This window comes from Hipposideros armiger, unplaced genomic scaffold, assembly GCF_001890085.2.
Source record: "Hipposideros armiger isolate ML-2016 unplaced genomic scaffold, ASM189008v1 scaffold_275, whole genome shotgun sequence".
Taxonomy (NCBI): Eukaryota; Metazoa; Chordata; class Mammalia; order Chiroptera; family Hipposideridae; genus Hipposideros; species Hipposideros armiger.
In genome coordinates, this window is record NW_017731625.1 from 251,126 (window position 1) to 276,582 (window position 25,457).

At 49.6% G+C, this 25,457-nt stretch overlaps 2 protein-coding genes across 6 annotated transcripts in view; one reads left to right on the forward strand and one right to left on the reverse strand.

The window, feature by feature from the left end:
- POLRMT (RNA polymerase mitochondrial) overlaps nucleotides 1-14,594 on the reverse strand; it is a 26,501-nt gene extending 11,907 nt beyond the window's left edge. For 2 of the 5 annotated variants that reach the window (XM_019657191.1, XM_019657190.1), the window contains exons 1-3: nucleotides 14,411-14,593; nucleotides 13,807-13,902; nucleotides 6,311-6,912 (exon numbers count right to left, since the gene is read on the reverse strand). In XM_019657191.1, the coding sequence (XP_019512736.1) occupies nucleotides 6,311-6,912; nucleotides 13,807-13,902; nucleotides 14,411-14,498 (786 nt within the window). In that variant the 5' untranslated portion in view covers nucleotides 14,499-14,593. Of the gene's footprint in view, nucleotides 1-6,310; nucleotides 6,913-13,806; nucleotides 13,903-14,410 lie in introns of all 5 variants that reach the window. The other 3 variants (XM_019657188.1, XM_019657192.1, XM_019657189.1) reach the window with 3 other exon arrangements.
- A 7,137-nt stretch (nucleotides 14,595-21,731) lies between these two features.
- Nucleotides 21,732-24,784, forward strand: FGF22 (fibroblast growth factor 22). Its single transcript, XM_019657217.1, has 3 exons — nucleotides 21,732-21,990; nucleotides 24,322-24,425; nucleotides 24,511-24,784. Exons 1-3 carry the CDS (start codon nucleotides 21,777-21,779, stop codon nucleotides 24,703-24,705), a joined length of 513 nt encoding a protein of 170 aa, XP_019512762.1. The 5' UTR covers nucleotides 21,732-21,776; the 3' UTR covers nucleotides 24,706-24,784.
- The last annotated feature ends 673 nt before the right edge of the window (nucleotides 24,785-25,457 follow it).

Genomic DNA, 25,457 nt, shown 5'->3' on the forward strand with positions numbered 1-25,457 from the left:
GACAGCAACTTGTCTGTTCCCCTTCCCCCAATTCCCCAGCACTGTTCCCATCCCCCAATTCCCCAATAAAAATCTTTAAAAAAAAAAGCTACTACGAAGTTCAAATAAAAAAGTATCAAACTCAAACTTCAAAAAAAATAATTAGTTAGATACGCAACACAAAAGGATCTAAACCATGGCATCAACAACAAATAGTGGAGGGGCAGTAAAAATGGAGTCCTTATAGAAAATATTCTAACTTAAACGCCTATCAGCTAAAAATAGACTGCTGAGATATAGAATGATACACATCAACTTCATGGTAACCACAAACCAAAACTTAAAAAAGATATACAAAGAATTAAGAAAAAGGAACCCAAACAAAACACTAAAGAAAATCAGCAAACCACAAGGGAAGAGATCAAGAGAAGAAAAAAGGAACAGAGGAGACTATAAAAGCAACCAAAAACAATGAAAAAAATGGCAATGCGAACATACTTGTCAATTACATTAAATGTAAATGGATTAAATAATCCAATAAAAAGATACAGGGTGGATGAATGAATTGAAAAGCATGACCCATTTTTATGTTGCTTAAAAGAAACACTTCAAATCAACTAATATATTGAATGTCAAATACTGGGTTGCCAGAAAAGTCATGACGTATTTTTTTCTATGTTTTTCGTTGCAAAAATGTGTCATGACTTTTCCGACAACCCAATATAATTAATATGTATGTATATATAGTCTCAGGATGTAAAGTACAACATAGGAAATATAGACAATGGTATTGTGATAGCTATGTATGGTGTCAGATGGGTAGTCGGCTTGTTTGGGTTTTCACTTTGTGAGGAGGGTAAATGTCTAATCATTATGTTGTTTTGTACACCTTAAACTAATTTTTTAAAAATGACAGAGGAGAGTCACCGAGTGGCTCAGTTGGTTAAAAGTGCGAGCTCTGAGCAACAGGGTCGCCGGTTCGATTCCCACATGGGCCAGTGTGAGCTGCCCCGAGCTGAGCTGCCAATAGGCGGCAGGATGGCTCAGCTGGTGAGAGCACGTGCTCCTAACAACAAGGTTGCCAGTTCGACTCCACATGGGATGGTGGGCTACGCCTACCCGCAACTAAGATTGAATATGACACCTTGGGCTGAGTGGCTGCAAGCTGCCACCAGGTGGCCAGATGGCAACTAGACTTGGAGCTGAGCTAGCTGCGCCCTCCACAACTAAGATTGAAGGACAACAACTGGCTGTTCCCCTTCCCCAGTTCCCCAACACTGTTCTCCTTCCCCAATTCCCCAATAAAATCTTTTTTAAAAAAACAATGTGTTTGAGCCTAGTTATAATGATTTAAAATTCACGATTCGGAACTGCAATTATTTTTGCACCAACCTAATAATAAGGGCATATGTGACAAGCCCACAGCTCACACCATACTCAATGATGAAAAATTGAAAATGTTTCCTCTAAGATCAGGAACAAGACAAGGACGCCTCCTCTTACTACGTCTATTCAGGCAAGCAATCAGGCAAGAGAAAAGAATAAAAGGCATCAAATTCCAAAAGGAAAGAGTAAAACTCATTATTTGTCAATGACATGATATGATATATAGAAAAGCCTAAAGATTCCACCAAAAAGCTATTAGAACTGATACATTAATTGGGTAAAGTTGCAGGAAACAGAATCAATATACAGAAATCTGTTGCGTTTTTATACACCAATAATGAGAAAATGAAATTAAGAAAGCAATCCCAGGGCCGGCCGAGTGGCGCGATGGTTAAGAACTGGCTTGGGACGCCAGAGGGCCCCAGTTTGGATCCCACATATGAGGGCCAGTGACACTGCCCTCTACAGCTAATATGCTGAACAACAGCTCAACCTAGAGCTGGGCTGCCGTGAGTCGCCGGTGACGGCGTAGGCTGCAGCCCCTGTGGCAGTGGGTTGCCATGGGCTACCGTGTGTAGCCAGCAGCCAGCGTGAGCGGCCAGCAGCCACAGTGAGTGGCCGTCCAGAAGCCAGCGACTGATCTGCCTCGCCCGGGAAGAGCGCAATGATGGTGCCAACTTGGGCCAGTGAAGCAACGTCCTCCACAACTAGACTGAAGAACAAAAAAAAAAACAGCAACTTGTCTGTTCCCCTTCCCCCAATTCCCCAGCACTGTTCCCATCCCCCCCAATTCCCCAATTAAAAAAAAAATCTAAAAAAAAAAGAAAGCAATCCCATTTACAATTGCATCAAAAAGCATAAAATACCTAGAAATAAATTTAACCAAATAGGTGAAAGTATTCTGAAAACTATAACTCACTGAAGAAAGAACCTAAAGAAGATACAAAGAAATGAAAAGATATACCATGCTGATAGACTGGAACAGTTACTATTGTTAAAATGTCCTTACTACCTAAAGCAATATAGATTCAGTGCCATCCCTATTAAACTACCAATGCAATTCTTCTCAGAATTAGAATTAATCCTAAGATTTATGTGGAAACACACACACACACACACACACACACACACACACACACACCAAACAGTCAAAGAAATTTTGAGGAAGAACAAAGTGGGAGGTATCACGCTCCCTGATTTCAAACTATACACTGAGATGTGGAGGAAAGACTGTTCCATAGTGATGCTGCCTGACCCTCGAACTAGATCTAGCCAGAATAGACTGTTACCCCTAAGCCCTCAGAGAGACTGTCCAAGATCTCCCCTGTGCCCCAGACATGCGGTTCCTGGGACAGGCCCTCACCCTGCCATGCACAAGCATGGAAGGCTTTTTCCCCTATCCAGGGCAGGTCACACCCCAATATCCCCACCCATCCTGCTGTCCTATATAATCTCTTAGCCTGTCACATGGCACTGAGGATAGCCACATCATCTTGCCTCAACCTAAGACGTACCTTGTGTAGAAGTTCTCTTAATAAACTCTATTAATTACCAGACTGGAGTGGCAGCCTCTTTCTTCAGTCTTAACCTGCCCTCTGCATAAAGGGGTAGATTTTCAGTCCTGGGGCTTTTCCCTGGATCTGCGTGTACTGACATTAAGCTACCATAATCAAAATACCTACTGGCATGAAAACAGACACATAGCTCAATGGAACAGAATAGAGAGCCCAGAGATAAACCCTCACTTATATGCTCAATTAATCTTTGACAAAGGAGGCAAGGACATACAATGGGGTAAAGACAGGCTCTTCAGTGAATGGTGTTGGGAAAACTGGACACATATATGCAAAAGAATTAAATTGGGCCACTTTCTTATGCCATATATAAGGATAAACTCAAAATGGACAAAAGACTTAAATGTAAGACCTGAAACCATAAAACTCTTAAAGGCAGTAACCTCTTTGATATCCGTCTTAACAATATCTTTTTGGATATGTCTCCTCAGGCAACCAAAACAACACAAAAAATAAACAGGACTACATCAAACTAAAAAGTTTTGCACAGCAAAGGAAACCATCAACAAAACAAAAACACAACTTACAGAATGGGAGAAGATATTCACCAATGATACATCTGATAAGGGGTTAATATCCAAAATATATAAAGAATTCATGTAACACCAAAATACAATACAATTAAAAAATTTGGCAGAGGACCTAAATAGACATTTCTCCAAAGAGGACACACAGATGATCAACGTTACTAGTCATCAGGGAAATGCAAATAAAAACCACAATGAGATACCACCTCAATCCTGTCAGAATGGCATCATCAATAAATCGACAAACAAGTGTTGGTGAGGATGTGGAGAAAAAGGAACCCTCGTGCACTGTTAGTGGAATTGCAAATTGGTGGAGCCACTATGGAAAACAGCATGGAGGTTCCTCAAAAAATTGAAAATGAGGACTGGCCGAGTTGCTCAGTTGGTTAAGAGCTCACTCAAGAGTGCAAGCTCTGAGCAACAGCAGTTCGATGCCTGGCCCGAGCTGAGCTGCCATGGCTCAGCTAAAAAAAAAAAAAAAAAAGAAAATGAAACTACCTCATGACCCAGGAATTCCACTCCTGGGTATTTATCCAAAAAAAACCCAAAACACTAATTTGTAAAGATACATGCAGGGCCGGCCGAGTGGCGCGATGGTTAAGACCTGGCTTGGGATGCCAGAGGGCCCCGGTTCGGATCCCACATATGAGGGCCAGTAACACTGCCCTCCACAGCTAAGATGCTGAACAACAGACGACAGCAACTTGTCTGTTCCCCTTCCCCCAATTCCCCAGCACTGATCCCATCCCCCCAATTCCCCAATAAAAATCTTTAAAAAAAAAAAAAAAGAAAAAGAAGAAAAGATACATGCAGCCCTATGTTCACTACAGTGCTATTTACATAGCCAAGATATGGAAGCAACCTAAGTGCCCATCAATAGAGGACTGGGTAAAGAGGTGATACATACATTCAATGGAATATTACTCGGCCATAGAAAAGAATGAACTCTTGCCATTTGCAACAACATGGATGGACCTAGAGGATATTGTGGCAGGTGGCGACAACAGGTGGCAGAATGGCTCAGCTAAAAAAAAATAATAATGAAAAAAGAAACAATTCCGACATCGCAGAAAGTTCTATTGATGGATGGCACTGGGCTAAAACAAGCATGCCTATTCCACCTTTTAAAAACATTTTTTAGGCCGGCCAAGTTGGTTAAGAGTTAGCTTAAGAGTGCGAGCTCTGAGCAACAGGGCCGCCGGTTTGATTCCTACATGGGTCAGTGATGCTGTTGCTGAGCTGCCAACAGGTGGCAGGATGGCTCAGCTGGTGAGAGCACGTGCTCCTAATAACAAGACTGCCTGTTCAATGGTGGGCTATGCCCACCCACAACTAACTCGGCACCTCGAGCTGAGCTGCCACCTGGATGGCTCAGTGTATAGAGCGTATGCTCTTAATAACGAGGCTGCATGGGATGGTGGCTACACCCACCCACAACTAAGATTGAACACAGCACCTTGAGCTTAGAGGCCACGAGCTGCCAATGGGCAGCCAGATGGCGACTGGCGCCCTCCACAACTAAGATTGAAGAACAACAACTTGGCTGTTCCCCTTCCCCAATTCCCCAACACTGTTCCTCTCCCCCAATTCCCCAATTAAAAAAAAAAAAAACAAAACTTTTTTTAGTAATATCATCCATGTGAAAACACACATTTTAAAATCTCACATACCCTCTCCCTCTCCTAAACACACATGGAGCTGGAAGTCCTAGGTTAGATGGCCTGCTCCTCCCAAGAAGCTGGCGGGACCCCGCTTTACAGATGGGAAAACTGAGGCTCAAAGAGAAGTGAGTGGAGAAATCGCCAAGCCCCACGCCGGCCACCAGGAACCATTATTCAGGAAACCGAGGATACCATGCAGCACCACACAGCGTCATGGGCCACAGCTGATCATAGACATGTCCTGCTGACACAGGGCTCTTCGCTGGGGATTCTGGAGGATTCGTAGCCTCGGATGGGAGGACATAACCCCTTCATCTCCACTAATTCAAGGAACTGAATACACCTCTTACAGTGATAGACACAGGCAAGACACCACCTGACTGTCACCCTGGGAGACAGCAGGCATCTCCACATCACATCATGGTGACGCAGACAGTAGTCACCAGGCCTCTCCTGGGTCTTGCTGTTAGTGTGTCAATCAAGCTCATCAAGTCTCCACCACAGAAATGCTCACGTGTCAGTCCGTGTATTTTCAAACAACTGGCTCCTTGGTCCCCTAGGCAGTAACAGCTTGTCCTACGGTTCCTCGAGTTAGGGCCACCAATCCACGGGGAGGAAGGGAAGGGGGAAGTTTTTCCCTTGCAAGGGCATGTAAAGGACACTCTCCTAAACAGCCAGAGTCAAAGAAGGAATCACAGGGGACTGGAAAGTACTGAGATGAAGAAAAGGGAAACCCACAGGGGCAACTAATGCAGCACCCATTGGGACAAGCGCAGCCACGAACGCCTGCGTCAGATGGAAGGGTCTCGGGACAATCCACCTCAGAAAACTAAGAGGAGCATAATGAAGCCAAAGCACGGATGTCACTATCCCCAGAAGGGTCTGCGGCTGCCCCAGATGCCCACAGTGGCCTTCGCACCGGACAGGTTCCGAAGCCCCAGCCCAGGAATGGGAAGGAATGCCCTAGAACAATGGCAGGATTTCTTCCTTCTTTGGTCCTTTCCAAAATTTCTTTTGAGGGCCACATGGGACTTACTTGTATATCCAAAAAGCCTAAGAGAATTATTAAAACAGTAACACAGTACTGGAACTCTGGGCCCAGAGGACAAGGGTTTGAACCTCAGTGCTGCCACACACCACCTGTGCTAGGTGGGGACTCCTCCCCCAGGCAGCACCCACTCACCTTGCGAGCCCAGCCGAGCAGAACAGCGTTGTACATGGGCAGCGTGAGCCCGCGCTGCTGCCGGGCCCTGCCGTGCTGTGTGACCAGCACGTGGTGGGCGAGTGCCAGCTGGTCCACCAGCACGCAGCACTGCAAGAAGGCCAGGAGCCTCTGCTGCTGGCCCTCACAGTGCGTCCTGGCCAAGCTGTCCACCGGGCCCTCCTCCTCGCTGTGCAGCCTCTGTGGGGCTTCCTGCAGCAACCAGGCCAGCTGCTCCTCCCAGGGGCTCCCATGGGCATGCAGCCGCCATTGCTGCAGGCGCACAGCCAGCTGCCCATTCAGCAGTCGGGGCTCCACACGCAGCTGCTGCTTCCGGGCCCGCTGCTCTGCCCGCTGCTGCAGCTTCACCTCCAGCTGCTGCTTGCGCTTCTGCATCACACGCTTCTCCTTGTCCAGCTTCCGAGCCCAGCGACCGCTGAGCCCCAGGGCAGCCTCGGACCCCGCCTGCGCCTTCCTGGGTGGCTGGGAGCTGCCAGCCTCTGGGAGTCGAGCCATGTCCACCCGTTTCTCTGTCACTTCCAACACACAGTCAGCCTGCAGCTGCCGCGCCCTGGCCTCGAGCACTGTAGGGAGCAAAGAAAAAGGATGCCCAGGACCCCCGCTTCAAGTTCCCATCTGTCCACACCCCACCGGCCTGGAAGTGGGAGGTAGCTGGTCTGCAGACCTCAGTTCCAAGTATTCAAGGACACTCCCACATGTGCCTGAATTTCTGGACATATGCACCCCATTCACCCATTCAGCACCTCTCCATCCAAGCCCCTCACATTCAATATCCCAAACAAGCTCCTGGCATTCCCTTCCTGTCTCCGTCACTGCAGCTCTGTCCTTCCAGGTGCTCAGCCCACGACCCCAGGGCGTCGACACTGCTCTCCCTTCACATCCACTGTCCAAACATCCCCAGGGCTCTGTCCTCAAAATCTACCCAGGTGCCCCCATTCACTCCCCTCCAGCCATAATGGCTTCAGGGCCTTTGCACATGCTGCTCTCACTGAGTGCAAGGCTGTCACCAAAGTGCCCAGCCCAGCCCTGCTCTGCCTGTGCTGAGCATGACTAGCAGCTCTGTTCTCTGCCATCTGTCCCACAGTCACCAGAACATCAGGCTACGTATGAGCCCTGAACCATGTCTCCTAGGGGTGCAGGGTTCCTATGAGCCTCTGGTCATGTTCCCGCCAACTGATCAACACAGAACCTTGTTTTCTGTTTAAGACACCTTACCTCACATACCATATTTTGCTGTGTATAATGCGCATGTTGCTGCCCAAATTTGTGAGGGAAAAATAAGGATTCACATTATACATGGGTAGTACTAATTCCATATCTCTTTCTGTATATATATGGTTTTAATTATTTTATTTATGCTTATGAGTTAAAAGTGTAACTCTAGAATAACAATATCCATATGCAAAATACCCTGGAATATTATAATCGGTTTTATTGAACTTACGACGAACTTGCAATGACGAAGAGTTCTTGGCCTTCTATGATGCGTAAATATCATAAATTTGGTACCGGTACATAAAATTTCTTGTACTTTGTATCTGTTCTTATGTTTTGTAATTATTCATTACGTAAAATTTCTTGTACCATAATGTATTATAAAATAAATGCTAAAATTCCTTTATAATACAAAAAAAAACAAGTACCTAAATGTAAAAAAATAAAAATTTGAATTAAAAAATTAAGATGAAAGATTTTTTCCCTGAAAGTTTGAGCCAAAAATGTGGGTTTGCATTATACACGGGAGTGTATTATACATGGCAAAATACGGCACATTGTTTTCTTTGCTTCTGTTCAAGAACCTTACTTCACATACATCATGTTCTGTGTTTTCTGCGTGTTGCTGTTCAGGACACTACCTCACATACACTGCTGATTCAGTGACATTGAGCTCACGCCTGAATGCAGTGACCTAACACACGTATTTTCTCCAGGAAGTGCACAGCCTTCCTGCTCAAGAACACAAGATGGCACCTTCGCTGTACGCCTGGGGCTATTTAGATAGTAACATCAACAAAAAAAAGCACAAAAAACGCAAAAGCATGGCACCAAGGACTCTGGTTTACAGGATGCACCAGAACAAAGCAGAGTGCCCCTGGTACCAGCTCAGTGGGGAGTGTCTGCCGTGGGAAACTCCAGTGTTTGCCACTCTGCACAAGTCCACACACAGCCAGGAGGGCACCTCAGGCACTGATCTGAGGTGCACATGTCTACACACACACAGTTGGGAGGGCGCCTTGGGCACTGATCTGGGGTGCACGTGTGTACACATGGCACCACAGGGCACCTGGGGCACTTATTCTGTGGTTGCAAATAACTTTTAACTAGTAGGAGACTTTGTAAATATGCCACCTGTGGAACCACTATACCTGTCCTCTGCCTGTGCCTGTCACTAACATCAGCCCCAGGAGAAGAGGGCTGGCACACAGCAGGGGCACTGGAAAGATTCCTGGAAATGAAAAGACAGGTGTGAACTCGGCCCCTAGAGTGGCCGGAATACAAGAGACACTTAGAGACACACAAGAGAGTCACAGGTTGGGACATGTTGAGGAAGAAATGAGGCAGGCCTGAGACGGAGCAGGGACATCTGAGCTGGCCTAGGGCGGCGGCACATAAGCAGGTCCAAAAGCCCTGAGGTGGCCCCAGCGGCTACTGGAAGAGGCTGAGGAGGTGGGCGTAGGCCTGAGGGTATGCTCTGCATGGGACATTTAGGCTGGGCAGTGCTGTCATGTAAATCAGATTTCCAGAACGTTCCTCTGGTTGGATATGATATCTGGACTTTGCTTTAAAATAACCAGGTGGGGGGCCGGCCGAGTGGTGCGATGGTTAAGAACTGGCTTGGGACGCCAGAGGGCCCCGGTTTGGATCCCACATGGGAGGGCCAGTGACACTGCCCTCCACAGCTAAGATGCTGAACAACAGCTCAACCTGAAGCTGGGCTGCCGTGAGTCGCCGGCGACGGCGTGGGCTGCAGCCTCTGTGGCAGTGGGTTGCCATGGGCTACCGTGTGTAGCCAGCAGCCAGCGTGAGCGGCCAGCAGCCGCAGTGAGTGGCCGTCCAGAAGCCGGCGACTGATGTGCCTCGCCTGGGAAGAGCACAATGATGGTGCCAACTTGGACCAGTGAAGCAATGTCCTCCACAACTAGACTTAAGAACAAAAGGATAGCAACTTGTCTGTTCCCCTTCCCCCAATTCCCCAGTGCTGTTCCCATCCCCCAATTCCCCAATAAAAATCTTTAAAAAAATAAATAAATAAATAAATAACCAGGTGGGTAAGAAATAAAAGATGGCTGGGCCGGCCGAGTGGCGCATTGGTTAAGAGTTGGCTTGGGATGCCAGCTCTGAGCATCAGGGCCCCGGTTCGGATCCCACATGAGGGCCAGTGACGCTGCGTCCTCCACAGCTAAGATTGTGAACAACAGCTCGACCTGGAGCTGGGCTGCCGTGAGTCGACAGTGTAGGCAGTGGGCTGCAGTAAGCTATCGTGAGTGGCTGGCAGCCAGTGTGAGCGGCTGTGAGCTACCATGAGCAGCCGTTCAATGGCCAGCGAGCAACTGCCTCACCCAGGAAGAGCACAATGATAATACCAACATAGGCCAGTGAAGTGACATCCTCCACAACTAGATTGAAGAACAAAAGGACACCAACTTTTCTGTTCCCCTTCCCCGATTCCCCAACACTGTTTCCCTCCTCCAATTCCCCAATAAAATCTTAAAAAAAAAAAAAAAGAAATAAAAGAGGGTTGCTGTGGAAACTTTTGCGCTTACTTCTGAGTGTGTAAGTTACAGAAGGTGTGTGTGTAAGTTGCAGGTGTGTGTCTAAGCTACAGAAGGTTCATTGAGGAGGAATATCCTGAGAAATTTTATATGTGGTCAAGCTAACTAAGATTGGAACAGATAACTAAGTCAGTTGCATTATTTATAAGAGTATACCAGGTGCCAAAAACATGTATACAAATGGACACTTTGGTCAATGTTGCTCAAGCAGTAGTTCGCCGTAATCAAGTGTCCGGACGCTCATGGTAACCACTTTGAGCACCTTAGTAATTGCAGGAGTCAAACGTGACTTGTATCCATCTTTTGTTATCAGTATGTATTGAGTATTACAACTTTAATAGTTATTTCCTTTCTTAAAATGTGTATACATTTTTTTGGCACCCTCTGTATACATGCGAACTCTCACTAGATCTCTAACCATATCATTTTTAAGTCTTTTGTCATTTACAGACAATTATTGTTTTACTCTGAATGCTTCTACAAAACTGTTTCTACAAAGATGTTTCAACTTTAGAGAAATACATAGAGAAGACTGACACTCTAAGATACAGATTTCTAATTAACTTACAAATCACAACACTGAACATGGTAAAGACTTACAGAACTCTAAGGAAAAACTGGATTCACAAAACTGCCAACAAAATGATCAAGCCCAACAAGAATAACATGGGAGGGCCGGCCAAGTGGCGCGATGGTTAAGAACTGGCTTGGGACGCCAGAGGGCCCGGTTCGGATCCCACATATGAGGGCCAGTGACACTACCCTCTACAGCTAAGATGCTGAACAACAGCTCAACCTGGAGCTGGGCTGCCATGAGTCGCCGATGACGGCGTAGGCTGCAGCCCCTGTGGCAGTGAGTTGCCATGGGCTACTGTGTGTGGCCAGCAGCCAGCGTGAGCGGCCAGCAGCCGCAGTGAGCGGCCGTCCAGAAGCCGGCGACTGATCTGCCTCGCCCGGGAAGAGTGCAATGATGGTGCCAACTTGGGCCAGTGAAGCAACGTCCTCCACAACTAGACTGAAGAACAAGACAGACAGCAACTTGTCTGTTCCCCTTCCCCCAATTCCCCAGCACTGTTCCCATACCCCAATTCCCCAATAAAAAATCTTTAAAAAAAAAAAAAAAAAGAATAACATGGGACTAAATGAACTGAGAAGGATGATTATAATTTTTATGACTTTTTATATGAAATATAATATTACTGGGTTTTGAACCTTGTTTTCCAGATATAAGAATTATTTTTTCTCTTAAGTTACCTATGACCCACAGCAATATTACACCTTTGTAAGCAGGAATGAAACATGTATCTTTTCCCTCCTACCTGATCCCTCCAGAATTTCAGGCGCTCTTAACGAATTCATGTGTGACCAAATTTAAAGGTGTTGACTCTTGGATTCGCGTTTCCCAATTTAAAGAAAGCCCTTACACTAACTGGACTGCTCAATCAACAGGGGATCTGAGGGCCGGTCGAGTGGCTCAGTTGGTTAAGAGCTCGCTCAAGAGTTTGAGCTCTAAGCAACAGCAGTTCGAGTCCCAGCCCGAGCTGAGCAGCCGCTGAGCTGCCAACAGGTAGCAGGATGGCTCAGCTAAAAAAAAAAAATACAAGACAGGGGATCTGAAATTTAAAAATTACTACGAAATGAAGCAGACCTGGACAGGTAACCCAAGATTCTGGACCAGGCCAGTATAAACACCGTCGCTTTTCCTTTTTTCTTTACTTCTCACAAATAATATGAGAGGCCAAGCACTCACTATCATAGTTGTTTCCCTTTCCCCCTTAATTCTGACTGGGAAGAAACATCGGGCATCATCTTTAAACCTACTTCACAGGTCAAAACATGCAACTAGTTAACACCCACAGCCAAGTTTAATGTCTGGCAATATCAGCACCAGTGAAGGTACCAGATTTGAAAGAGTAGTTTTCCCATGGGCAAGTATTACAATGAATAAATACACAATTCGAAACTTATCCAAAACCTTAGAGGAAATTGCTTGAGCTACCACCAAAACACAGCCAACCAGGAAAAATCTTCAAGTTCCCCTGCATGAGTTATATTAAACAACAGAATTGCTCCTAGCTGAGCAAGGTAGGGTTTGCTCTGTTGTTGTTAATACCTCCTACTGTACTTAGGTAAAACACCTCTGGTAAAATGGAGATGGAAGGAGATAAAATTCAGGCACAACCCAAATGATTGCATACAGTGCCTGCCCACTGACACCTCATTGTTATCTAATATCTTCAGCTGACTGCCCTCAGGCACGTCTCCTGGTTCAGATCAATTCTTCAAATTGGACTTAGCATTTTGTTATTATAAAAAAATTTTGCTGTTATAAATCTTTGTTTTGCACAGCTCGTTGTTATAGAGACACCACTCTGATAATGGTTGCTCAGCGTTTTGAGATGATCACTAAGGCCTATGAGACTTCTTAGGAGAAACCTCCAGAAACTAAAGATGTTTGCCCTTATGGAAACATAATGGCAAAGACTTCCTCTGTGCTGGTGCTCCTGCAGTTCAAATGTGGCCTAAAACCCCTAAGAAACCACTTTTCCTCCTATGTGAAACATGCTACACCTGGAATGAACCTTCCTGATGACAGGGGACCGACAATGGGATGACATACCCAAAATGATCCACCTGACAATGGAGGCCCAACTATACTTTTAATAACCGATTAGTGCTCCTTTCCAATAATTGATCACTGATGCTTTCAAGCAAACAGCTTGAATAAAAGGGAGAAAATGTAAAAATAAATAAATGGGGCCACTTTAAAACGGAGCTGGAGCTGCCCATCCCAGAGGAACTGCCTTGCATGTCTCAAGCCTCAAACCTCTGAAATGTTAAAACAGGGCAATACAACCTTTGAACCAGGCCTAAAAGCAACATTGGCCCCAAAGAACTGTTTGCAAGAATAACAAGACAGCAGATACTGTGACTACCAGACCGAAAATCTAAAACTTTGTTTAGAATTAGTGTCACTATTTTATTTTGTTATCTGCACCAATAGCAACATCTTCCGTCTATGGATGTAATTGTTCCCCTTCCCTTTCTCTTAAATGTCCATCACCTTGTATCCTCATCGGAACTATTTGGGCTTCTGCCTGAATCAATGTATCCCAAATAGTTATTCTCATTGATCTCAAATAAGATTATTCTCATAATCTCAAATTGATCTCACTTTGAAAGGCCTTTTATTTTTTATTTTTTATTTTTTTAATTTTTTATTGTTAGTTTCAGGTGTACAGAACAATGCAATAGTTATCCTTTTCACCCTCACAAAGTAACAACCCCCCTCCCCCCAAGGCCTTTTATTTTTAAGTTAACAATCCCATCAGGCACCTATCCGCAGAAAGACAAGCAGGGGCACACGTGGGTCATTTCAGGGTTCTAATCCTGGCTCTGCAGCTGCATGTGGCCAGTTTCTCCAGCCACAATTCTGGGCCTCAATTAATGGAAAGTGGGGTACCTGGTGGATTTTAAGGAGGAAGGAATTATAAACGCTTATTGTGTCATCACTGCAATGGTCTCTAGAGACCACCAGAGAGATGGGGTCCACGTTAGTTATACCATTTTACAGGCTGACACCCCTTCTGGGGTCACTGTGAGGTACCAGGGAGGTGACTACTAGCAGAGGGGCCAACGGGGAGAAAGGGGCTTCAAGCCCCAAGTCATAGGGCTCCAGCTCACCCTCCAGCAGCTCTGCATGGCCCCAGTCTTTCCGGTGGTCTTGCTCACAAAGGCTGGCAGAGCTCCTTCTGCGGCCCCAGGTGCCACGGAGGGCTCCTGCGGGAAAGAGAGGGAGGCTGAAAGGGGCTGCGGGCCTGGGGGTACCTAATATGCACAGATATCGCAGGATCCAGGGGGCAAAGCAACTCTAAATTCAGTGGAAACTGTCAGTGCATACAGGTCTCACAATGAAAAGAAACCAAGAGTTCAAAGGTGAAGTGGACCCAACACGCTAAGAAAATGGGGTGAGGGATAGAGGATAAAGGGTTCCTCAAACTAAAAGTACAGCGAGTTCAAATGTCAAGAGCCTTGGATCACAAATAGGGGGTCAAGAGGTGCCAAACGAAACCAAGAGTCAAAGGTCAAAGTGCCCTGCTGGCCCCTGTCAGGAGAGTAGGCCGAGGGCCACCCGAAAGCAGGGTAGAGTCAGTGGGTTCCCCAGAACCGCAAAGGGCAAAGGTCGGGGTTAGTTAGATCCCGGGCCGAAAAGCCAAAGGTCACGGCCAGGTTAGGGGGTTGTGGGGTGGCAGCGGCCACGGCATCGTCCCCCAGCTTCCCCCGTTACCTTCCTCGGCCAGGAGACAGGGGCGGCCCGCAGGCCACAAGGCCCACCGGAGCCCAGCCGCGCCGCGACCCCAGCGCAGCGCCGACATGCCTCCCGCACGCGGAACCGTCGCGCCTTCCGTTCCGCGCCTGCGCGGCGGCCTGTCCCTGCCGGGAGTTGTAGTTCCACGGCCTGCGGTGGCTACAAAGGGAAGACACAGCCGGAAGCATGCCCTCGGAACCATAACTCCCAGGAGCCAGCGGAGCCCCAGAGACGAGAGGGCAAGTGCCGACAGAGCCCTCTGATTGGCTCTCCCCATTGTCAAGGAGAGGCGGGACAGAGCCATTGTTTGGGCGACATGGGGTAACTAAAGTGTCTTTGGGAGGACTCAGAACCTGGGTTTTTTGGGATTTTTTTTTTTTAAGATTTTTATTGGGGAATTGGGGGGATGGGAACAGAGGTCGGGAATTGGGGGAAGGGGAACAGACAAGTTGCTTGTCGTTTTGTTCTTCAGTCTAGTTGTGGAGGACGTTGCTTCACTGGCCCAAGTTGGCACCATCATTGCGCTCTTCCCGGGCGAGGCAGATCAGTCGCCGGCTTCTGGACGGCCACTCACTGCGGCTGCTGGCCGCTCACGCTGGCTGCTGGCCACACACAGTAGCCCATGGCAACCCACTGCACCAGGGGCTGCAGCCTACGCCGTCGTCGGCGACTCATGGCAGCCCAGCTCCAGGTTGAGCTGTTGTTCAGCATCTTAGCTGTGGAGGGCAGTGTCACTGGCCCTCATATGTGGGATCCGAACCGGGCCCTCTGGCGTCCCAAGCCAGTTCTTAACCATCGCGCCACTCAGCCGACCCTTTTGGGATTTTTAAAAGATTTTATTGGGGGATTTGGGAGGGGAAACAGATAAGTTGCTGTCCTTTTGTTCTTCAGTCTAGTTGTGGAGGATGTTGCTTCACTGGCCCATGTTGGTATTATCATTGCGCTCTTCCCAGGTGAGGCAGATCAGTTGCTGGCCCCTGGACAGCCGCTCACGGTGCCTCTTGGCAGCTCACATCAGCAGCTGGCCACTCAAGCTGGCTGCCGGCTATACACAGTAGCTTATGGCAGCCCACTGCAGCAGGTGTTGCAGCCTATGTCATCGCAGGCAACTGATGGCAGCCCTGCTTTAGGTCAAGCTGTTGTTCACCATCTTAGCTGTAGAGGGCAGTGTCACTGGCCCTCACATGGGATCCGAACCAGGTCCCTGCTACTCAGAGCTGGCGTCCCAAGCCAGCTTTTAACCAATGCGCCACTCGGCCGTTCCGAACCTGTTTTTTTTTAATTAAGGAATACTCGCTTAATAATTAGGACAGTGGTCTGCAATTTTGAGATTCCTGTTCGCAATCTACATTAACACAACGACAACTTTGAGGCAAGAATTATTATTACTACTCCAGTTTATTGTAGAGGAAGTTGGGGTTCAAGAGGTCAATCAAAGTTGCCCAAAGACACAGCATGAACGTTAATTAGGGAGTTTGAATGAAAGCCCCAGATCTGTCTGACTCCCAGACAGATGTCCTTGGGACATTTCCCTGGCTGACCCTCATCCATTCCTCTGGGCTCAGTTTACCTGCTAGTCCCCAAGCTTCTAATGACAGGAACAGAGGGGGCAGAAAGAATGGACTAATCTACTAAATTGAGATGACAAATGGAATGAGATAATCCCTGGAGCCTGGAGTTTTAGAATTAAGACCTGGAACATATACCCACTGCCAACCGAAGGTTGCAGCCACCAATTCAACACCAACAGGAGTCCCCAACTTGGGGGTGGCACAGGAGAGACTTTACTTAGTAAAAAGAGCTCTAGCTGAGGGATGGCTCACCTGAAGCAGCTCAGGTGAAGCAGGTCACGTGTTACAGCTCAAATGACAAACAGAAAATGCAGCCAGCCATTCTACTGAGTTAGAGGTGAAGCTGACTAGAGAAGAGTGCCCACCCACCCCAGGTTTGTGATTGGTCCATTCCCATGATATCATTGCGCAGCTCCAATTGGACAGGGCAAGTCAAATTGCAATCCTATGAGTTCTCTTATAAGGGTCAGCTAAGTTTGCAGGAGCACAGGGCAGGAGGCTGGTGGCCCAGTCTGTGGCTTTTCCCTGATATGCAGCTTGGGTGAGAGGCCCCTGTAAACAATGGCTGGTATTCTCTGGTTGTGAAATTGATCCCAGTTAACCACGAAGAGTATTCCCTGGCAGGTTCAGTTGGAGAAATAGGCTAGGGAAGGGGAGCACTTGGTCTGGGATCAGCCAGCATGTGGAGGATGAGAAGAATATGTGGGGTAACTGTTCCAGGCAGGGGTCATAGCAAGTGTACAGGCCCTGAGGCTGGAACCAGCATGGATAGTTGGAGGAACTCAAGCAGGGTGAGGAAAGGGAGCAGAGACCACGTTGGAAAGGTGCTCAGGGGTCAGATCACAGCAGTCCTAGAGGCCTCAGCTCAAGCTGCCATCTGTCCCCAGATGCTCGGAGTTTGTTTTGCCCATTCGCCCAGAGTGGAGGCTGAACCTGTGCTCTGGAAGGGCCAGACTTCCAGGCCTGAAAGCCTGACAGCACATTCCAGATGCAGCTGCCCACATGGGCCTGTGCACTGTGAGATGCAGTGATGCGACCAGCTGGGAATGGTTTCAACAGACTGCAGCGTCCTCCTGAACCTGCCCAGCCCACCCCAAGATGCCCTGAGGGGCATTGACCTCAGACCTGACTCACACCAAAGGTTGCCTTCCTTGCCTTGTGGGGAGGGGCTGAATCAGCTGGGCCTGGTCCCCCAAGACTTAAAGATACCCCCTTGGACCCCCGCAGTCTGGCAGAGTCAGGAACATGGGCTAGAAGCCAAAACTTCTGAATTTTTTTTTTAAGATTTTATTGGGAAATTGGGGGAGGGGAACACTGTTGGGGAATTGGGGAAGGAGAACAGCCAAGTTGTTGTCCTTTTTTCTTCAGTCTAGTTGTGGAGGACGCCGCTTCACTGGCCCATGTTGGTATCATGATCATTGCGCTCTTCCCAACTGAGGCAGTCGGTCACCAGCCATTGGACAGCCTGCTCATGGCGGCTCACGGCTGCTCTCGCCGGCTGCCAGCCGCCAGCCACTCACAGTAGCTCACGGTAGCTCACGGGCAGCTCACAGCAGCCCACTGCAGCCTACACCATGGCCAGCCACTCATGGCAGCCCAGCTCCAAGCTGAGCTGTTGTTCACAATCTTAGCTGTAGAGGGCGCAGCTTACTGCTGCATGTGGGAATCGAACCGGCAGCTCTTACCAACTGAGCCACTCAGCCGGCCCTAAACTTCTGAATTCTTTCACCTTTCCTTATGCCTCAGTTTTTCCTTCTATTCTGTGGAACATCAGATGACCTGAACCAGTATTTCCCCGATAGCTAAGTTCCTGGATCTGGGCAGCAAGAAATTTATTCTTTCAGTTCCTGCTCAACACAAGAAGTTTCACTTAGCACCCACCTGTATTTAGCTTCTGTCTCACCTCCCAGGCTGTGATCCTACTGATCTGAGAATTTGTCACCTCGTTTTTCACCTTGTATTTTTATTTATGGCTTATTGACTATGTATGGCACTGGCTTTCCACTCCTGATGGTGATATCAAGTTTTCTTATTTTCCCAAGCAAGAAAAATATTAACACACAAGGCAGGTGGAGAAGGATATAATTAAATGGGGACTACAGAGTCAAAAGGTTGGAGTTTGGTAACACTGTATTTCAGAAATTGTTCGTGTATGTTGGGGTTCTCACCCAAGATGTTTCATCCAAATAGAGTCAGGAGTTGTTTAGATGAACCTGGGTTGTGTGTCACTCTATGAGACTTCAGAAGTGTTCTCACTGAGAAAGCCAAGGAAAGGCAGGGACCTCTATACAGAAGAAGATGGTATTGGCTTCCTGGGGCTGCCATAACAAATTACCTCAAACTTGGTGTCTTAAACAACAGAAATTTATTGTCTCCCAGTTCTGGAGGCCAGATATCCAAACTCAAGGTGTGTACAGGACTGTGCTCCTTCCAAAGGCCCCAGAGTCGGGGATCCTTCCTGCTTCTCCCAGCTTCTGGGGGCTCCAGATGTCCCTGGGCTTGTGGCTGCACCCCTCCAGCTTCTACCTCCATTGTCATGTGGTCTCTCCCCGTGTGTCTGTCAAGTCTCCCTGTGTCTCTCAGAAGGATTCTTGTGACTGACTGCATTTAGGACCCACCAGGATGGTCTCATTTGAAAATCTGAATTTTATCTGCCAAGACTCTTTTTGCAAATAAGGTAAAATTCAGAGGTAAAATCCAGGGATTATAATGTAGACATATCTTTGAGGGCCAATCACAGAGACAAAAGGGAATGTACTTTGTGGTTTGGGACCAGAAAATAAGTTACTCAAGGATACTATGGAGACACTTAGGGACATTTGAGCCAGATGGTGGGTTAGATTGCAGCTTGGTTATGACGGGGGACTTGACCTTTAGGAGATTTGTCCGGTGTGCTTATAAGTGAAGCGGCACCTTCCTTAGGGCTTACTCTCAAATATTCACTTACATAAAAACATCAGATGTGTGTGTTTTTTGTGGTATAACATAAGCAGTGCACACATCAAGAATACAGCTCCATTAATTTTCACAAACCAAACACACAGGTGTTCCAAAGAACACGCAGCCAGCAAAACCCCTTCATGCCCCCCACCCTGAGGGTGACACCCCATCCTCACTTACACCATAGGTTAGTTTTCCTATTGTAGAATGTCACATGAATAAACCCTTTTGTGTCTGGCTGCTTCTACTCACCATGATGTCTGAGATGCATCCATGTTATTGTGTGTTTTGGGGATTACTTTTTTCGTGGCTACATAGTATTCCCTTGTGTGCACTTCCTGCAGTGCAGTGACCCTGCTAATGGACAGCAAAAATGAAATATAAAATTGGGGACTCCAGGAAGAGGGCATTCATTGTGCTTCACCTCCACTAAGGTGGCTCTGATCAAAATGACAGACCATCACAAGTGTTGGCAAGGATGTGGAGTAACTGGAACCCTTAGACATGGTGGACAGGAATGTAAAGTGGGGCAGCCACTGTGGAGAACAGTCTGGAAGTTCTTCAAAAAGCTAAACATAGAATAACCATATGACCCATGAATTCTACTCCTAGGTATATACATGAGAGAAGTGAAAACATATGCTCACACCAACACCTATACACACATTAATCACAACACCACAAGGTGGACACAGTCCAAGTGTTCATCAGCGGGTGATGGATGAACACAGTGTGGCCTGTCCACTCACTGGAGTGTCACTCGGCCATGAAAAGGAGGGAGGCACTTACACTCGCCACGACGTGGCTGGACCTTGAATACACGGTGCTCATGAGAGAAGCCAGACACCAAGGCCACACAGTTTGTGATTCCATTTATGTGAAATTTCCAGAACAGGCACAGCCACAGACAGGATGTGGGTTTGTGATCATCAGGGGCTGGGGGAGGGGATGGGGAGTAGAGGCTAATGGGGACAAGGTTTCATTTAGGGGCTATGGAATGATCTGTAACTAGAGAGAGGTTGTTGAACACACTGTGGTGTGTGAACTATATTTCAAGGAAGTGGTTATTAAACTCCAACAATACCTGGGGCAGGGCCAGCTTCCCAGGTTGGGTCCTATCTATCACACAAGACCCCAAAGATGGTATTCCTGGGGGATGGGGTGGGGGCATTCTAGGAAAGGAAGACTGAGTTCCTGGCTGGCTAGTTGGTGGGGAATGTGACTCCGAGTCTCTGTAAGATGCCTCTACCGAGCAAGGTCATAGATTATCTCATTCTATTCTTCAAGCCTTCCCTTTCCTGGCCCATTTTTCAGAGGAGGAACCCATGCTGGGGGTGGTGATGCACACACACAGGTCTCTCAGGTGCTGGCCTCAAGGTCCCCAGTGTAGGAAGACAGGCTGGGCTGGGCTCAGGCCATAGGGACACCCTCCTCCAGCTCAGTGCTGGGTTCCTAGGGCCAGGAAGAGGCATTGGGAAATCCTCAGACCCACCAGGAAGGCACCCCAGCGTCTGGACGGACTGGTTACCCTCCAATGTTCCTTGGGCAGGCTTGTTACCTTTTATTCACCCCGGTGCTATTTAAAGGTGCCACTAGGGGCCATGGCTGTAGAACTGGGGGCAGAGTCAGGGATCAGAGCCCTGGGATATGACCTGTGTGAGGCCTTGGGGAAGTTGCTGTCCCTCCTGGGCTTCAGTTTCCCCACCTATCAATGATGCCTCTTGGCTCTAGTCTGTGGAGTTTCACTATACTCATCATTCAGGGCCCAGGGCATGGGGTGGCTCCCTGTGGGGCTCGGGTGTGTCTGTAAATGATGAGCAGATGTGGACATAAACAGGGCCGCCCCACTCTTAATGCCTCTGATGTGCAGCTCTGGACGCTGGGGATGGAATGCTGGCCTTGGTCATCATTCATGTCCCCATTAGCTGGCCACAGACATGCCCATGTGTCCATCCTCCCATGGGCCACCTTCCCACCCACCAGACCCCATCCATCCACTGACCCAAACACCTGTGTGCACACCCTCTCAGAAACATTCAACTGCTCCTCCGCCCACACACTCCCCATGTCCACCCCTCAGGGAAGCCCCTTGCCCCAGGGCCTGCCTGGCTCTCATGAAGCTCCAGTTGGGAGGGCAGACCACTCCCACCTGGGCATCCCAGTCCAGGGGCTCAGTCCACACAGACGACACTCGGGCCAGACCTTCCCACCCAATCTCTGACCCCTGAGCAGCTCCACTTCTCCCTGTCTCTCTTATCTTTCTCTGTCTCTCTTACCCGTCTTTTCCTGTCTCACAAACTCTCTCTCCACCTCAGTTTCTGTCTCTCACAGTCTCAGTAGCTCTGGCTCTCCCTGTCTCTCACAGTTTCTGTCTGTCTCCCTCTTTCCACGTATCTCAAGTCTTTCTGTCTGGTTCTCACTGTCTCTGTCTCTCTGTTTCTATCACTGTCTCTATCTCTGTTGCTATCTCTGCCTCTATGTCTCTGTCTGTTTCTGTGTCTCTCTGTTTCTGTCTCTGTCTCCCTCCCTGTCGGTGCAGCCTGCCTCGCTCATATTCACAGTGACTCACGGACACGCACTGCCGCCCCCCCCCCCGCCCCCGCGCAAGACAAACACACGCGGAGGCCCAAGCCGGTTTTCCTGAATGGGACCCCGGCCCCAGTGTCCTGGCCCCACCCCAGTTGCCCCGCTCCTGCAGCTCTGGCCTCACCCCCGAGGCTCCCTATTGGCCCGTTCGGGGCGTCCCTTTGGGCGCTCCGCCCCTGACCCAGCAATGGCAGAGCCGCGGACGTGCTTGGGGAGGCAAGAGCGGACTGAGAGCGGGCGGCGAGGCCATGCACAGCCACCTGTGGCTGGGCCTGGCGTGCCTACTGCTGGCACAGGCACCTGGCACCGCGGGGACACCAAGTGGTCCGCGGAGACCACGCAGCTATCCACACCTGGAGGGCGACGTGCGCTGGCGGCGTCTCTTCTCCTCCACCCACTTCTTTCTGCGGGTGGACCCCAGCGGCCGCGTACAGGGGACCCGCTGGCGCCACAGCCCTGACAGTGAGTCGCAAGGGGCTGCCCAGGGACAGGGGTAGGAGTGGGGGATTCAGGGCAAATAGGCGGACAATAACAACTGCAGCAGTAATCATAACAATAAGCTACTTCGCTGGGCCCTCTTCTCATGCACTGTGGTAGTGTGGCATTAGCCAAGTCATTTCTGTCTGGAGCCTCATTTTCCTCAACTGTAAAATGGGCCCAACCCGAATGGTTGGTCACAGAGGAAGCTCCCAGCTCCAGGTCGGGCTCAATAGCAGAGAAGGATCTTTGCAGAACAGTTGAAGTTGGGGTCAATGGGCCCATTTACAAAGAGACTCCAGGAAGGGCCCTGGTGGGCCCAGTTACATAATGTGGTGGGGGCAGAACTGGGGTCTAAGCCTGACTCCCCACAATGCAGAACAAAACTCAGCACCTGCCTGGGTTGGGGACCCTTCTATTTCTTCCTAGGAAACTAAGGCAGAGAGGGGAAATGACCTGCCCTGGGGCATGCCACCAGGGGGTTGGTGTTTGCTGGGACTCCTTGATGCCCAAGAAACTCAATGGAGTTGGAGTCAGTGTTTCTGCTGCCCCACCCAGTAAACAACAGGCGCTCAATAAGTATCTGTGGAATGTATGAGGCAAGAGGAGATGCAAGGACAAAGAAGAGAAGGTTGGGGACAGCTGGGTAGCCAGGGCAGTCGGTGAACCACAGCTCTGAGGTCTGGGCAGGGGGAGCTGGGGGTGGGAAGCTGAGCTAATCGCTGGCCACTGCCTGAATCACCACCATTAGGGCAGATAATCACCCCTGCCCTTCCCAAATGCCTTCATTTGGGGCTCCTAAGGCCCTCATTAGCCTCACGAGGGCAATGACAGGGGACTGGCTGGGCCATTCAGCTGGTGGTGGGCACGGCCAAGCAGGATGACCTCAGGCTGGGGATGAGGCCTGGCTCTGCTGGGTGATCTGGGATAGTCACTGCTTCTCTTTGAGCCTCAGTTTCCCGATCTGGGCAGTGATGGGGGTGACAGATGGCCAATGGCTCTGTGTGGGTGGGTCTTGGAGCTCTTGTCTCCTTACTAATTTGGTGGTTATTAATTGGGCACCTCTTGTATGCTGTGCTGGGCATGGAGGACATAGCAGTGACCAGAACATCCCACCTTCATGGGGTTCCAGAGCAAAGGGTAAAGCAGTTAAACAAGTAAACGAGTAATATGATAATTTGAGAGGGGACCACATGGGGTGCAAAGAAAATGAAAATAGGGTGATGGAAGGGAGTTGACTGGGGGTGCCACTTTATGAGGTCTTGTTGGGGGGGGGCCTGTTTGAGGAGGGGGGCTTGAATTGAGCCTTGTACAGACAGAAGGAGCTGACCATGCACAAGAGGAGCCAGGGGCCCAGCCAAGAGAAAAGCAGGTGTAAGGTCATGGGGTGAGATCCCCATTGCCTCAAGCATTCAAGTCCAGATTGAAGACCAGAGGACAAGGCCTTGACTCCAGATTAGGCTCCAGTGCATGGGTGGGGCTGAGGCTGTATGCAACCACTCACCCTGCGGTCCTGCTTCTCTGGACGGGAAGCATCAGCTCAGAGCCGGGCAGGGCTTACTCAGGGTCACCCACTGACGGACAAGGGCCGAAGCTGACTCTACCACTTCCCAGGCCTCAATTTCCCCCTCTGGGAAGTGGGCACAGTCAGCACCTCTCACCTGGAGCTGCTGTGTGGACTTATTGGGGTACAGTGTGTGGTATTGATGCTCAAGCAGCATTACCAGCTATCAATCATCAAGTTGAACACACTGAGCTGTAAACAACCCATGTCCCACCCCCCAGGCCTTTGCCTGGGCGGTGCCTCCCATCTGGCATTCTGTCTATCCATAACTGTGCTGCTGCAGCTGACCAAGCTGTCAGGGCTGGACGTGGCAGTGGTGGTGAAGACCATCGGGGAGGCCATGCACAGCCCATGGTCACTTACACTCTTTACTTGTTCTTACTGAAATCAGCAACTCACCCAGGGAGGCATCAACCTCCTCCTCTGGCTTGCTTTTCTCAAACCCCTGACATAACCAGGACCCTCCTCTGCTCCACAGGTTGCCATGGTTCCCCAGTGCCCTCCAGAGAAAGCCAGAACCCTTCCCACTTACATTCTCCAACCTGTAAGGGCCACATCCTCAGGGAAGCTCCTGGTGGGGCCTGTGTGGCTCCCAGTGCTCCCCCACAGCCAGCATGAGGCCAGGCACACAGGTGGTGCTTGATGAATGTTACCTGAATGAATGAATTAATGAGTGAATGAGTGAACTAGTGAGTGAGAGCGCGCGGGGAGCCAAGGGGGGCCCAGGGCCCTGACCCAGCTGCTCCCCGCAGGTATTATTGAGATCCGCTCCATCCACGTGGGCGTCGTGGCCCTCAAGGCTGTGCACACCGGCTTCTTCGTAGCCATGAGCCGCCAGGGCCGCCTCTACGGGTCGGTGAGTGCATCACAGGGGTGGCCTGCTGTGGCGGGTGCTGGCCTGAGGTGGGTTCAGTGGCTGCCTCACACACCCGACCCGGCAGCGGGTCTACACTGTTCACTGCAGGTTCCGGGAGCGCATTGAGGAAAACGGCTACAACACCTACACCTCGCTCCGCTGGCGTCATCGCGGCCGGCCCATGTTCCTGGCGCTGGACCGGCGGGGAGTCCCCCAGCACGGCCGCCGAACCCGGCAGCAACACCTGTCCACCCACTTCCTGCCTGTCCTAGTCTCCTGAAGCCCCGAGGGGTTGTGAGGAGTGGCTGGACCAGATTCCAGAAGATGCCCGAGCAGGTGGCCAGGGGCTGGAGGCTGGGGGAGGCACAGGCCATGGCTGAGCCACGTCTGGTCACTCGTTCATTTCCCAAGCACTGAGTGCCTGCTGTGTGCTGGGTGCTATTGACCCTGAAGGACCCGCACTGATGCGGCCTGGCCCTCGGGGAGCTCTTATCTGAGTCTGAGTGAACACTGAGCTGAGCAGGGGCTGTAGGTGTCTAGTCACAAGCTAGGGCAGCAGTTCTCAACCTGTGGGTCGCGACCCCTTTGGGGGTCGAACGACCCTTTCACAGGGGTCGCCAGGTACTTGTATGTGGGCGTATCTGCATGCGGGCCTGGAGACGGATAGAGGAGCGGTGTCTCAGTTCCTAAGACCAACGGAACATATGTGTTTTCCAATGGTCTTAGGTGACCCTTGTGAAAGGTTGCGAACCGCTGAGCTAGGGGGTGAGGAGGCCCAGACAAGGCACCTCTTGGGCTGGAAACTGAAGGATTCAGCCTTTGGTGGCTGGAATGACTGGGAAGGGCACTCCAGGCCAGGACACAGCCTTGGCAAAGGCTCAGCAGTGGGAACCCTATGGGGTGTTGAGGCAGCGAAAGAGGGGAGTCCAGGGGGAGTGAGGGGCCTGGGTGTGACACAGACACCCCAAGGGGAGACTAGCCCTGGTTCCGGGACATGCAGACATGTCACCTCTTGTGGCAGAGGGACTTTGC

Coding starts and splice junctions, on each gene's coding strand:
- FGF22 (XM_019657217.1), top strand. CDS start 21,777: ATGCACAGCCACCTGTGGCTGGGCCTGGCGTGCCTACTGCTGGCACAG. Junction 21,991..24,321: donor CTGGCGCCACAGCCCTGACA/GTGAGTCGCAAG, acceptor TGCTCCCCGCAG/GTATTATTGAGATCCGCTCC. Junction 24,426..24,510: donor AGGGCCGCCTCTACGGGTCG/GTGAGTGCATCA, acceptor CCGACCCGGCAG/CGGGTCTACACTGTTCACTG.